This window comes from Carettochelys insculpta, chromosome 5 (genome assembly GCF_033958435.1).
Source record: "Carettochelys insculpta isolate YL-2023 chromosome 5, ASM3395843v1, whole genome shotgun sequence".
NCBI classification, from domain to species: domain Eukaryota; kingdom Metazoa; phylum Chordata; order Testudines; family Carettochelyidae; genus Carettochelys; species Carettochelys insculpta.
In genome coordinates this window covers 83,863,907-83,879,629 of record NC_134141.1, presented here as the reverse complement: position 1 = coordinate 83,879,629, position 15,723 = coordinate 83,863,907, and the positions used below count along the sequence as shown (strand labels likewise).

Here is a 15,723-nt window from a genome sequence, read left to right as displayed (position 1 = left end):
GCAATGAACCCTTTTCTGAATAACCTGGTTCCCCAAGTCCCCCCAATTTCTAGCAAAAGTCCCTCCATTTCCAGAAGCCGCAGCAAGCTTCATTGACTGCATCAGAATAGTCTTCTGCTATACTCTTTTGATCATTACAGTTGGATATGGTCCCCTCTCCTACCAAACACATCCCATTTATGATCATCATATGGGTGGAATAAACCATTCTCCAAAATTCCTCCCAGAGCAGCAGAAGCAGACATTTGTACTGGGAAATTTCAAAGAAGCTAGAACAGGTGGATATTGGGCAGACTCCAGTCCTGTGTTGAGAATGCATTAAACACCTCAGATTCCTGTGCAGCAGACCAAAAGACTCCAAACAGTGACTCTAGGCTGATCATACTTTCCCCTTTTACCAGTGGGATGGACTGGGAGCTATCAACAGCTTCCAGTAACAATCTTCAAGTGGCTCACAACCCTTAAGAGGACCCCACGTTGTGGCAAGAAGCAGGAAAGGAGCAGAAGTGACCGAAGTGGAAGGGAAAACCTTGGTTGACTGAAGAAAAGTGAACCACAGGAGTGTTTATTCCCCCGAAAGATTACAAAATTATCGCTTTCTCTGTTGTGTTTAGACTTTCCCATACACTGAGCCATGCTGCATAAGCCAAAGGAAAGACGGTAGGAAAAGGATCCATTCTAGCATTTGGATGAGACACAGTGAGCTGTCCCATTGCAGTAAAAAGGCAAGGGATTTGTCACACTGTAATCTGAAATATCAGGAAATGAAATAAATGTGTGGTGTGTAGCTTTTTCATTCCCTGTCTATTTCACTCATTACCTGGAGATGCTGGGAGGGGGCTGGGTAATTGGACATTGTTCATTGTCTGTAAACTCTGTATGCTAGCTGAAAATAGACAATTACTAATCAAAATGCCTCCCAGTCTTGTAACCGTATTTTGGAAAAATATCTATCGTAGCTGAAACAACAGTTGGGTCTTGAGAGTCAACAGCAGTAATGTCTGCTTGGTCCACACCTTCTTACATGACCAAACCCTCCATTTTAGCAACATACAGAGGAGCAACTATTAGAAGAAACTTCAGGCAATTTATGGACGATCTCCTTCCCAGGACTGTAAAGCCTCTTTTTCGTTCTGTACTCTGAAATCTGCTATGTTCTTGAAACACTGGACAGCTTTTAAAGAATAAATTATAAGCTGATAATAAAGTCCCATTAAGGAACTGCTTCCTCCTCTTGGGACACATGTATCTTACCATAATTAGCCTCCACTTCTTTGCAGTCTAATAGTCACATCTGTGGAATGTTGAATAGTATGAAAACTGTGGCTTTCCACTACAAAGTATGCGACAAATACTCTGAGGTTCTTCCAAATGAAAAAAAAATATGCTACTTTTATCTTTGAAGTGTCGAGACTGTCAACTCCTGAGAGGAAATTCATTCTGCCAAGGAGATGTAAGGATGTAGCTGCTGTCAATGGCTCCAGGTCAGCTCAGAAATCCCATTCCCCAACAGTCAACCATTATTTCCAGAATTTTGTTTATGGCAACCATCAATCAGTAGACCACCGTGTTAAATGCCTCACTAACCTGCAAATACTCAACCCTTCCAGCAGACTGCCCACCTCCAAAAGGATGTGGCACAGGCCCACAGCAGCTTGGAACTGCCAGTTTCCACACAGCAATAGCCACCCACTTCTGTGCTGGTACAGCGTCCATGAATGAGCATCTACCTGCTGCAATCAAAAACATTTGCCCTATAAACTGGCTTAGGATGATCTAATTTAAATAAACAGATATTGGTAAATATAGATTTCAGCTCACACTGACACTGACCAAAAAAAAAAAAATCCAGCAGTAACACTTATGCAAGTGCAGCCCTACTCCCACAATATTGTATCTATAGGGACTGGGTGACACCTGACCTGTGAAGTACAGAGAGTCCTCTGCAGCTCTGCTGTCGCAGGAGTCAGGAAACAGGGACTGGACAGCACAGCTTCAGAGAGCTCCTTGAACAGCTGCAGGGCTGGGTAACACAGGATCCCTGCAGGTCCAAGGTGAGGAGAGGGCTGCACTACTGCTGGTGCAGAAATGAGATCTGCAGGGAGAATGATGAGCTCTAGCCAGGACTCTCTTCTGTCCCACCAGAACCATAGCCTTTGCACATTCTGCCTGCAGGCATCCATTGTAATCAGCTCTGCTAGCCTTACACAGAGTCCTCTCCAGCCCCACTATTAGGTCCCTGCTCGCTCACTCACTCACCAGGAATACAGGAGCTATGCCAGGCCAGAAACTGTTCAGCAGCAAGGTGTCTTCCCTCTGCAGCCAGAGGTTCACCATTCTCCTTATGGCCCAGGTCAGAAGTCTATATTAAATCAGGCAAGAACTGCAGCCACCCCAACAGTATGTACCCCAATGTCTTAAGTCTCGGTGCTATGCAGCAAGCCATCTGTACTCCTCCTGTCAGCGCTGACTTATTCCTAGTCCCAACCCTAACCACCCCCATTCACTATGACTGATAATTAAAATAGTTCAAAATTTAAAAAATTAAATATAAAATTATTCTTTAAAAGCAAACCAAAACCAAATTCTGCCAAGCCTATCCATAAATGGTCCGACACAATCCATGCAGATTTTCTGCCACTGGGTAGATGGACATTTCCAAGGATGTAACAGAGCATGTTTGGGTATATCACGTGGCAACTGGTCCTTAAAAGAGGATTCAGGGCCACAATGGTCCTGTGTAAAACCACTTCGAGCAACTGGTTGTTCCAAGTGGCTATGTAATGGATCAGTTAGTTGTAAACAAGCATTTACTCTGTGAAAAGGCTTCTTGAGTTCAGTCAGGAGAATACGTGCAGGAGGAATGTTTCTCTCGGATGAGGGGGCTTTTAGGATGCAAGGTAACCCCTGAGCGTGAGAGTTCCTAGATAGGAACCAGAAGTATCCCAGGGGAAGGAAATTAAGAGGGTGCCATGGAGAGACAAACTGCTCCCCAGGTGAAGGTAAAAAGAGTGCCTTGAGAGGAAGGAACCCAAGACTGTTCTCCAGATGAAGGGAAGAAGAGTAAGCTGAAAGAAGAAACTGGAAACGGATATCCAAGGTTGGAGAGCAGGAGCAATCTCTACATCCTGGCTCCCGACAAAGAGTTTGACCAGGAGTAGGTTGTTGCTAAAGGACCAAGAAGTTAGCTGGACAGATCCCAAGATGGTGAATTTCCTAGGGGTACATGAACAAAGTCTTATTTATATTTATGTTAATCTTTGATGTCAAGAAATGAGATCTTCTGAAAAGTGGTGCTGCTCTTAACACAGGTGGTTTGTTTGGATTTGTCTAAAACACTGGTGAGGGGAAACTAAAACGGAGCTCACCAGAAATGCCACACCAGAATGGTAGGGAGTACAAAGGTAAAGTCAGAGTTTCCATACGTGGGCATTGACAAAAGTACTCAAACGTATCATTCTGGAAATAAAAGTTCAGTTAAAGTGAAAAATTACCACAGATACATTAATGTAAATGTAAAATCATATCAAGTTTTATGGCAAGAGATCAAGTATACTGAATTGCAAAAACATATAATTGTGTAATTGAACTATAATGCAAAAGAACAAGGTGGCAGTGTTAAGAAAGTAAAGAGAAACAATCTTTGAAATTAACTGACAAAAGTTTTCAGTGATTGAATATTTAACACAAATTTAATTAATGACTTTCTGTTTTCTATCTTTCTAGGTAAACACAGCTACAATCAAATGCCATCTGACAACACATCAATAAAATATCCCACATAACAAATTAAGTCAACTGTCATAATTAGTATGTCTAGCAACTCACTGTAGTAATGGAATATGTACAATAAAAATTACATATTACTGTACGAGAACTGATTAACACATTCAAAATATACTGTACATTACACAAAATCACTGACTTGTATTAGACGTGCAAACTTGACAAAAGAATTTTAAAATTTATATATCTAATTCTTACATTTTTAATCTCTTACCAGGTCTGTCCTTGCCAGTGCCTTTTGACTCTGCAAATTTTTGTATCAAACTTTCAACTGTAGTATTTGCCATGTTATTAATAAATTCTTCATGAACCTTTAAGAAAGTAAATAAAATAAATGTAAAAAGCAATATCTGGAAAAAGATTACCTTAAATAGTTGATTTTCCTATAGTTAGCATTTAAAATATTGTCTTTCAGAGTATGGTCTTAACAGGATGAAGGACATGATAAGATATCTTTGCAATCAAACAACTTTGTTCCTTTAATGCTCGGGACATGCCAAAGAGGAATCACAGGAAGGACAAAGCAGGCAATGACTGTTAGTGAAAATGGATCTTGGATTTTCCTCCATTTCTTCTTTTTAAACTGATTTTATTATAAATAATAAGAGATTATGCACAGCAACCACTATGATAGAAGGCTTATCCAGATGTAACATTGTACGATCATAGCTTCCACCTACCTGGCAACAAGCAGTACTCAGAAAAAGCCTGTCCAACCCAGCAATACTGATAGGTGTTTTAAACATAAAAGTTAAAATAAAAAACAGCAGCAACACAATCCATTATTCATAAACTTAAAAAAAAAACAAAAAACAAAAAAACAAAAAACCCTCAGGATTTAGATAGTCCCATTCTGAACTACAAATACACTTAAATTCCTATGCATTAACAATTATAGGAATGAATAAGATTTCTTGTTTACACATAACTATGCTAGCCTCAGAGTAGCTTCTGTGTGGAAAAACCACTGACTCTAAAGCTTGCTTAAATAGTTTTAACACTGCCCCTCAACTCTTAAGAAAGCACAATACAATGTCATGTTCTGAAGCTATTTAAGGTCCAGGCAGCCATTTCTACACTTTTGCCTAAAATAAATGAGTGTAATATCCCAGTTGCATGAGAAACAAATGTAGACTTGAAGTCAAGGAAGAAAGCTTTCAAGTAAACACTGACAATTCCTTTAATGTTTTAAAAAGGCAAGATATTATTTTGTTTCCTTACTAGATACATATCAAGATTATAGAATTTAACACCAATTATCCAAATGTAATGAGGGATAATGGATAACTTCAGTTTACCGGGAGTTCAGAACTCTCTAAAAATTAGAAAATTTCAGTCTGCTGAGGGAACTTTCTTCAAGAATAGAAATCAGAGACCCTGTTTCAAGATAAGGAGCTTCAGATAATGACTGAAGTATATTAAGAAAATTAAAAAATAAATATCATGAAGTACTACTTAAGGTAAAAATTAAAATTACTTTAATAGAAACTTAGCAATGTTTCATAACTCCCTCAAATCTCTGGTACATTTAAGCTTAATATACTGCAGAGGCAACAGGCGGCATCTGCTGGAAGAAAGCAAAAGTTGCTTGTTTCTCCTATGGCTTCCCCAAATGCACCATATTGATAAGTGCACAATCACTTGCCCACAAGACTGGACAGAGTGTAAATCTAAAACGTAAAACCAGCATACAAACCAACTACATCGGCACAAAAACAAAAATAATTTTTTTAGACAGAACTATAAAATCATTCTAATGTAATCAAGCACGTCTGGTCCACTAGTAGTAAGTGGCAGCAGTGAGAAGAACGAACCACAGTGATAAAGATAGATTAATTATGCTAGAGTAAGTGTGATTATCTGATGACACAGCAGGGTCCCACTGCAGGTGAAGACATGCCTCATGCACACAAGAACATAATTTTATTTATTTTAATAGCAGTGTCCATCAAGGCCACACACAAGCATGGTCCCTCCTTGTGCTCTCATGATAGTGGATAAAGGGCACAAAGATGAACCAAAGTTTCCTTGAAATTCAAAGCTGTAATAGCTGAGGAACATGAAAAGTGAGGGTGGAGGACACATCACGAGAGTAACATTGACATATTTAAGTACTCTCTTTTCTTTGTGAATGTCTCTGTATGTGACAGAGGAACCAGTATCTCCTCAGAATTGCAGGGTTAAGGAGTTTTAGCTTCATCAGTTGAGCTGTGATTCAAGTACTAGTCTCCCAAACATGCCATTTAATCTAGCCACTCTGCCCCAAGCCACAGTGCTTAACAAATATCAGTGGGTTAAGTCCACACGAACTTACAAATTGCTGCTATCACCACATTCCTGAAGTAGTCACAAAACTTTACTTTTGCTTTTGTGAAGTGAACCTTTATGTTTATTGGGACAGCTATACTAGTCAGTTAGTACAAAGACAGACACATTATGTTATCCACTTGGATATTTATATGAAGAGATGACCTGACCATTAGAATGTCGAGTTATATGTGTCAACAACTGGAATGACAGCCTGAATGGTTTGGTCCTGTCACTATAATGAAGGAATATCCTTGGAACATCTAGTGTGGACAATTTTGTTTCTCCTTTTGCCAAGCACGGCTCTAGGAAAATGACAGGTTTAAGTGAAAATCTGAGTCCATTTTAGGAATTAGTGTTCAGATCTCACTTGAACTTATGTCTCATCTCTGTGGAAGCTCATATAAACGGTTCTGCCATGAGCGCCTAAAGTTCACTCATCCTCCAGCCTGCAGCAATGCCTACTAAGAACATCAACTTTAGAATAAGGTTGTATAATGAATATTCAGTGAGAGATTCAAACAACCACCATGAGCTCCAGGAGAACCCAACTGAGATACTAGAGAGATGCAGGTTCCTCAAGTGGTAGGTAAGTATGCAAAGATGTTTGAGAAATTTTGGTCAGATGAGAGAAGCATAAACACAAGGCAGTCCTTAATAAAGAGGAACAACAGGCCAGCCTGTCTCAAATGTAACAAATAGTCAAGGATCTAGACTGGGGTTCAGACTGCGTTAGGACACCTATACTGAGAACCCAATTCCATTCAGAGGATTAAATACTTCTGGTAGATGTTTTCCTGCTCTGAAATAGGCTTTCCTGAACCTGGAGGAAGCAATATATCAGCAAATACTCAACCAGCCAATATTCATGCCATTTAGTGTAATGATTCCATATCTGGATGGATACGGGGTTACAATGCTGTGAGATCAGATCCAAGTGTACTAGAAACTGGATCAGAGGCTGAACTGACATTTGCATTGGGCGTCAGCTAAAACTGATGAGGCCAGCATGAAAGTAAGAAAATGACTGTGGCTTTGTCTTTGTTTTGGTGTATGCCCTGGAATCAGGGAAAATTAAAGAAAAAGCATACAGTAAGCTTCTGTTTCACTGCAATACTGAGGCATCTGATAATGAACCTGGATTCAGGTCTCATGTGGAGGTGCAGTTCTGACACTTAGAGGTGCCTTTGGTGGCAAATTAGTCTATCATGGAAGATTTCCAATGACCAAAATAAAACAAATAAATAAATTTTATATATATCTCAAAAATAAAATACAATAAAATCAGTTTTATTGAACTGTTGACTGGTCACTGATTGCCTGTTCAAGAAATCCAGTAGGCTGGTTCTGGCCATACGGAGTTGTTGAAGAACAACCGAAGTCATCATTCTAATAATACAAGTGCAGAATTTGATGGCATCTAGGCACACAGGTGAGGAGGTACCCTTTTGTTTGATTACAAAATGCACATCTTTAACAGGCACCACAAAACTGTCACAATAGAATTTAAGACAATAGGCACAAACATTATAAAGATTAGCTTGATGGCATGCAGCTGCACTTCATCTAGAACATGTCAATAATGAGTATTTTTGGTGGAATGGGGACTGAAAGGGTACTCACATTTGTGGGATCAACCACTTGCCTGTCTTGTGAAACTACACAGTAGTTTGTAGACAACAGAAGTCAGTTCAGAAGTCACACAATGTGACAGTAACACTTTCCCGTGTAAACATTGTCTCACTGGAAAACAGGTAGCTCAAGGTGGAGCAGTCACAGATGAAGTCCAGCAAGCAGCATCAAATACATGCATGCCAGCAAGTGGTTGAATACTGTTGGGCAAGTCCATAATATTACAGCTGTTTTTGATGTTAGATGATGTTTACATGCTGGCAACTGGAAGTTGTCCTCAGGCACACATCATCATCAACTGTGGCCTCAGCGCCCGTTGGTGTCTGATGCCTCCTTCACTATATCCCTTCATCTTTCCCTATCCAGTGCAGAGAGGCTTAGTTTCTGTAGACTAGCTCCGCACCAATCTACTACATCATCTATCCATTCTCTGTGGGGTCTGCCTCTCCTATTCGAACCATCCATTATGCCGAATACTAAAGTCTTGATTTTTCATTCGTTGTTCACTCTGCAAATACGTCCAAATAGTTGTAGCTTCCATTTTATAACCTTCTGCAGCAGGTTCTCTTTCGACTGTATCTTCCTATATAATTCCTCATTGGTGACCTTCTGCATCCATCCTATTCTCAAAATCCTTCTATAACAACTTCTTTCGAATGCCAATATTCTTCTTTTCGAATATTTTGTTATCACCCATGTCTCACATCTGTACAACATGCTGCTGAATACGCACATTTTCAAGATGCCCAGCTTCGTTCTTAAGCTAATTGCTTTGCTTTTCCAGATCTTATCCATCGCCTTCAAACTTGCTCTTGCTTTCGCTATTCTAGTCTCTATTTCCTTCTTACAGTCTAGATCATACGTTATGCTGCTCCCCAGACATGTGAACTTCTCTACATTTTCTAGTTCAATACCATACACACTGATCTTCCTTCCTATTTCCTTATCTCCAAATACCATTTTTTGTTTTATCAATGTTCATAATCACTCCGTACCGCTTCCCTTCTTTGTTTAACACCCGCACCGTTTTCACTAGCTTCTCCTCATCTTCTTCAATGATAATCATCTGTGAACCTCAAGTTGTTAACTCTTTTCCCAACATGCTTTTTTAAAATAAAATTTAAAAAAAAAATCTGGAGTCGATCACAGCTCCTGTGATCTCTATTGTGTGCAATGGACCAAGTCACATTTTATAGTTTGTTAGGAGGCCCAAACAGTTAAGTAGTGACTGAGTGCACTCCAGGCTCTCTGCTGTGATAAACTTTTGTTCAGTGTGACATGGTGAGACCAAGAGAGGAAAGACAAGAGTAAAAACAGGGAAGATTTGGAGCTGAAAATCAGAGTGGGAGCAGCTGAGGAGCAGGCTGCCCTAAATCAATTAGGGCCAACTGATCCCACATAGGGCTACCTTTATAAACCCTTTCCCATGCAGGGCAAGGCGGTGTGTGAGAAGTGATTAAGAAGAGTTTAGGAGATGAGTGAGGAGAGGGAAGGAGACCTGGAGGAACAGTGCCTCAGTAACCTGGGGCTGGGCTGCCCTCAAGTCCAGGGGTCCCGGAGGCTCAACCAGAGACTAAGGAGCACTGGTCAGATGGTTGAGTCGATAAAGAAGGGGGACTTGCTGCTGCAGCTGCCACTATCTGAAGGAAGTACCGAGTGGGATCATCTGGGGAAGTGGCCCAGGCAGAAGAGGTGCAGGGGCAAGGGTAAGGGAGTCAGTCAGTCCTCACCAACAGCAGCCATCTAGGATCCCTAGGCCAGAACACGGAACAACTGGGTGGGAATGGGATTTCCCCCCCACAGACCGCCCCTCTACCCCAGTACCAGGGTTCCTATGGTGGGGCCAGTGGACTGAACAAAGGGCCAGGGGTCCAGGAACAACACTGATTTTGCCACATCAGCCTATTATGCTAATACAACAGACATGAATGCCTTACTTTCTCAGGTGGGCTTCCACCACTGCTAGATGGCTTGTGAAGATTCCTGGTGCTGTAGAGTCTGAATAGCAGGACCTTGCATCAGTAATGACTGGGCCCACCAGCAAAATCAAATACACCCTGTGGACTGTGTCTGTCACATGGAAGTCAGGTGGTCATGGAAATAACAGCCTTGTAAGATGAGAGCCACAAAACAGTTCTGAGTCTGAAGAGATGGAACAACTGAAAAAAGTGCTATCATACCGAATCTGAGGCAGTGTACATATCTATTTAGCCTATGCAGGTCTAGGATAGAAAAAAGATCCCTTTCTTATGCTTGAGCTATTATTTGTAAGGCTTATTATTATTTGTATAAACCAGTATCCCTAGGGTGGCAGTTCAGGAGTTTTGTTTTAAAAGAGTGGAGTATTTTTTCCCCCCTCACTGTAGCGCTCCATCCCCTGTAGCAGTAGGTCCTTGATGGTGCCCAAATTTCTGTTGATATTCCAGATCCTGACAACCAAGAGGCTAAGTCCGGACACTAATCTTGTGTTTGGTCAGAGGCAGACTGCCCATAAGGTTTCTCCAGCAACTATGTGACATCTTATTTTCTCTCCAGCATCCTCCGGTACTTTTACCAGGAAGAATGTCACTGTCTCCCATGCTCACAAAATATAATTTCTTGACAATACCTGATTATTCACCATATCACACTGCAATGATTTGGACAAGTGGACTCTGTGTCAGAAAGTCTTGTTTTGAGGTCTTTGGACAGTCCTTTAATCAATTTCAACTCTTCCTGAAAATTATCCTGGATTTGGGTGGGAGAAAAGGTATTGAAAGTTTTTCAGTGACATTTTATAATATCTCTTAACCACTTTGGAAATAGACTGGATGGTTCTTTGGCTCTAGTATGTCACTGTGGGTGAAACCCACATGGCCAAAAATGTCAGAGTTGATGTGATTTCTGTTGTATAATCACTGATTTAAGATTTACAGTCTCCGTAACGTGAGATAAAAGATCTCGAAAGGCTTTCAAGAATGTACAAAATACAACACAACATAAAGACCTGGATTTTACATGCTCAAAAGTACATTTTAATGTGATATCATGTGTTGCAATAAAATGAACCATAAGGATACATAATTTTTTTGCTGGCATATCTGTCCTTTTTCTACTGGAAGACAAGTTTAAGTTTACGTCATGTACCAAAAACTGACAATCAACGCAGAACCGTAAGAAACAAATCTAACAAACTTTCCATCAGATAAATGCAAAGATCAATTTAAATAAACTCACCTGGCCTATTTGTAAATGAATTTCTTTTACAGTATTTGACAATGATTCTACAATTTCTTTCATGTGAACAAGATGCATTTCTTCAATGTCTTGAAATTTCTGTGTGGTAAACAGAAGCAATCAGAATCATGACAAAAACAGTTAATATGGTTAAAATAATTAGTGAACTGTCATGTTACAACTTCAGTATTACATACACTGGGCAAGAAAAATCACCACAAAACAATCTGCTTTCCAGATATGAACTACAGTTGGTGTTAGTGTGTGTAAGAGGAAAGCAGGCATTTCTGGATATGCTAAAGGTAGCCAGATAATACCCTTAGAAAGATATTTTATCATATCACAGTGCATCATTCAACCATTTGAGCATTTAAAAACATTCACATTCTATTGTACCTGAAGATAAAAATTATAACAGTGATGTAGTTTTCACACAAATAACCTCTAGTGGCTCTGAATAAGATTTTGAAATGCTTGCATACAACACTACACACTTCTGCAGACACAATTACTGCAACTGTACTTGTGAAAATCAGTGGAAACAATCAGAAAGCTAATTGGTTCAACATTTCCAGTCAGCAAAAGAGCTGTTCACTTAACTGGGTCTTCCACAAGTACTGCTCTCAAATTGCTACTGCTGAGTTCCTCCTCATCTCCAAAGATTACTTGGTCTTTTTTAGTACTGCCCATGGGACCTGCCCTCATCCTACCCCCATATCTTGCCATTTGGCTTTGTCAGGACATGTATTTATGACTTTTCATTTTGCCTTGACTCCTCACCTCCCCTTTTCCTTTCTCCCACTGATATGGCTGTTGACTCTATGTTTCATGCTCCTCTGCACTGGATTCTTCTACTCCTCCCGTCCACTGCAAAACCTGCTCTGCAAACACTCAACCATGGTTCACCATCCACTCCTGCTTCCTTTGCTCCTGCTTTCATGCTGCAGAGCATCTCTGGTGAAAATCCTATGACCAGACTGACTTCCTCCACTCAAATTTGTTCTCCCTACTAAGTGTTCTGCCATTTTCCCACAGAAAAACAAAGTTGGCCACCCCCTGACTAGTAAGTGGAGTTCTTCAAAATGCGGGTCTCTAGATGCTCCACCCATACACCTTTGACAGAAGACATTTAGTGGCTTTGCCGACACATGCACTCAAGTACTGCTTGTGGACTGTACCAAGGATATAAAAATAATTGCTAAACCTCAGTTTCTTCCCTCTCTTGAAGTCCACACTGACAAGACTCCAAAGAAGAGGGGAAGGAGGGCAGGTAGCAAAGACCCAAAGGGACACCACATCTCAAAAGAACTCCAGTTGCTGCCCAAGGAAAGTAACCTTTTCTTCAGAAGTCTCCCTAAGGATGCTCCATGACAGGTGACTTCTGAATGGTAAGGACTGATGGTGTGGGGAGTTTCTAATCTGGCTCTAACATTGAAAACAAGACTCCATCGGCAACAGAAGCATCTGATGTAGAAGCATGGATATGAGTTTTTGCCAGTTTATAGTATTCCTGTCCATCCAATTGCCAGTGGACATTGCAATGGTCAGAGTGCGCCAACTGTTTTGTGTGGGATCCACTAACATTCATTCACTAATAGAGCCACCCTGACCACACCTGTCATAAGTAAAATACCTAAAAGCTCATGCTGAGACCCCTGGACCACTCTGTAGTGGAATCAACTCCTAAAATCACTCATAGTTACCAGTGAGAGAAGGCATAGGCAACACTATAACACTGTACAGTAAAGATATAGTGCCTGAATAAGAGTTTGCAGGGTGACTTCCCTGTCAACTCTAACTTTCTGGTCTTCAAAAGACTTCTCCTGAGGATGCTGAGGAGGGAGTAATGAGACAGAGAAATATCTTCCTCCATGGTCCTACTGGGAGGAAATGGGAAGATCTGAGAATTGCTGAAAGTAAACAGCCCATGGATCCACATGTGGGCACTGAGGTAGACCACAAGGCACAAGAAATAGAATCTAACCCTGGTCCTTCTCGGAAATAGGACTATGAGACTGTCCCTGAGATTTCCATCTCACGGTAGAAAGATGGGGGAACACATCTTCTAGAACAGTCAGGGGCTTCCCACAGCAATCTAGGGGCCTGAGGAAATATTCTGGACAATCTAGAGGTTCAGTAGATGCCTGCAATGAATGCAACTGCCTACCTACTGCAGTTCGTATGGAACAGCTACGATGAAAGTTATGGTCCCAGTGAGCCCATAGACCACAATAACAACAACTACATGCTACCTGTTAACAATGGAGATTCCAGATCATCTGACTAAGTCTCTAGAACAGCTAGAAAACCATTTTTTAAAATGGAAGCCATTGACCCACAGATAAATCAGGTGGAGGCCACACACAAGTGAGAAACAAAATAAAATAAAAAAAACAACAACAGCAAAACCCCTACATCTCACTGACCTGGACCGCCCGCCCCCACTGAGATGCTAAAAAAACCATATCCCACAACCAAACAAAAAACCCTCTCACTCAACTTAAGGTACTGGGGCTCTGCTCATGCTCCAGCTTTCATGGGAGGTGGGACTCAAGACTTCTCCCAGTAGCAGAACAAGCCAGCTGGTGGCTCCAGCCATGCTATGGGGGAAAGCCCTCCCTCTACAGGCCCCCTCACTGCAGACCAAATCAAAATGAGCCAGGGGCCAGGTTCACCATGGGCCCTAGGTTCCCCACCCTTGCTCTCCAATGTCTAGTGCAAATGTGTTGAAATCTGCCAAGAGTCTGCAGTAACTGGTATCACTAGCAGGAGAACTGCCTGTTTCGATGGTCCCATCTAGGAAGATGGAGCAGGTACTGAAGGCACTGACTGTTGAGATGTAGACCTGTCACATGACTCCAGTAATGACAACATAAACTGTCCACAGGCATCTGAAATACTTGTTTAGCTACAGCCCACAAGAAGTGTAAAGCTATCTTATATTTCTGAAAAACAGAATATTTGTAGTCTCTGCTAAGTTTATCATGCCTCAATGATATCTGGGTTGGTTTCAGTACTGAGGTATGACTGGAAGCACCAGAGACTGAAGCACAAGAACAGACTAAATAGGCACTGCTTACTTAAAATCACCAAGCAAAAGGTACATGGGTGTATGCACAGCTACAACAGGGCATCCACAGAGATACTACTGGAAGAAATGCTATTCAATTTTATTGAATCCCATGCCATACTGTCAGCTTCATTTTTGCCACCTTTTGACTCACCCCTCAAATCCTCAACTCACTTTCTCCTGTCTCTACTTCTGTCATATGACCTGACCTTCCCCAGTCCTTCAATTTGTCTTCCCTTCTCCACTTTGCCTCCAACAACTCTCACCTTCACTGCCACAAAGGCAAAATTCTCATCTGATCTTCTCCTCTAACACTTTCATTTCCCCAGTGATCACACCCTATCTACTGATCTTCCTCAAACACTCCCATACTTTCCCTTAACCTTTGTCTCTTTCCCCTCAGTACAACTTATTTTAATCTATCATTAAAAAAAACAAAAAACAAAAGCACCCTCTCTGTCTCCACTTTCCTCTTCAACTACCGCCAATTCACCCTAAGCTCACTGAACATGCTGTTTACAATCACTATCTGAGTTCCTCTCCTCCAGAGACCCTCTTCAATTTAGCTTCCACTACTTGCATTCAAGAGAAATCATTTTCATCGGACTCCCTAATGACTTCTTCCTCACTAAAGTTCAGAACTAGTACTTTAATTCTCATTCTCTTTGACCTTTCATCCACACTTAAAACAACCATGCTCCTAATTTTGTCCTCTCTTGCCTTCTGCGCCTCTGTCTTCTCCTAGGTTTTCTCTTACCTCTAATAATTTTATCAGCATAGCCTTTGGAGGATCCCCCTCATCCACCCTCCAACTTTCTATCTCCATAGGGTTTTGTCTTTGGCTTCCCTTCTCTTCACCCTCTACACAATATCTCCAGGTAATATCACCTACAAACACAAATTCAACCACAGTACAGATGCTGACAACTCACAGATCCACCACTCACCCACACCTGTCTTCTGTCCAAAAGAAAGCCTTGGCCCATCTCTCCAACAGATCCTTGTGGATACCTAGTCATCAGTTCAAACTAGATATGGCTAACACTGATCTTTTAATCTCATCCCCCACAAAACCGAGCTTGCTACGTCCTCTCTGGATCACCGTGACACCACTACGGCCTGTAACCTAGGCATCATATTCAACTTCGGCCTCTCTCCAAGTCTTCACATGCAGACTTATCTAAATCTTACTTGTTCTTTCTGCACAGCACCACTAAAATACCATCCTTCTTTTCCAGACTGTGTCTAGGCTCTCCTCCTGAGTCTCCATTATTACCATATATTTTCTCTAGCCTTGACAAATGCAATCTTGCCCTACTCTTATCTATTTAGAATGCTACTGAGAAGAGCATTTTCCTAGCCCTGTTGCTTTAATCATGACATTTCTTTCTTAACACCCCTCCCCCCACCCCGATTGATGCCCACTTCATTATCACTTTAAATGAGATACAAGCAAGCGCACATCAATCAGGCCCCTCAGGAATTTCAATACTGTCAGACAGGAGGAAGACCCAAGGCAACAGTATTAGAGGACAATATGCTGAAATCACCTTCGGATGACCCTCCAACTAACTAAAGGAGGGTCTGGAATGTTTCAATTGCAGGTAAGTAATCCAGAATCTTCAGTCTTAAAACCTGGTCAGGCACTAAATTGTATTGGGTCACCAATATAGAAAGTCTCTTTCATTTGGAAGAACAGGTGTTCCTCCTGC

General features: G+C 41.3%; 1 protein-coding gene across 6 annotated transcripts in view; it reads right to left on the bottom strand.

Moving 5' to 3' along the window:
* FCHO2 (FCH and mu domain containing endocytic adaptor 2) overlaps positions 1–15,723 on the bottom strand; it is a 178,154-nt gene that overhangs the window by 98,919 nt on the left and 63,512 nt on the right. For all 6 annotated transcript variants that reach the window (XR_012645764.1, XR_012645763.1, XR_012645766.1 and 3 more), the window contains exons 7-8: positions 10,942–11,040; positions 4,001–4,097 (exon numbers count right to left, since the gene is read on the bottom strand). Coding sequence is in view for 2 of the 6 variants with exons in the window: in XM_074995423.1 (XP_074851524.1) it covers positions 4,001–4,097; positions 10,942–11,040 (196 nt within the window). In the remaining 4 variants the exon portion in view is untranslated. The remainder of the gene's footprint in view (positions 1–4,000; positions 4,098–10,941; positions 11,041–15,723) is intronic.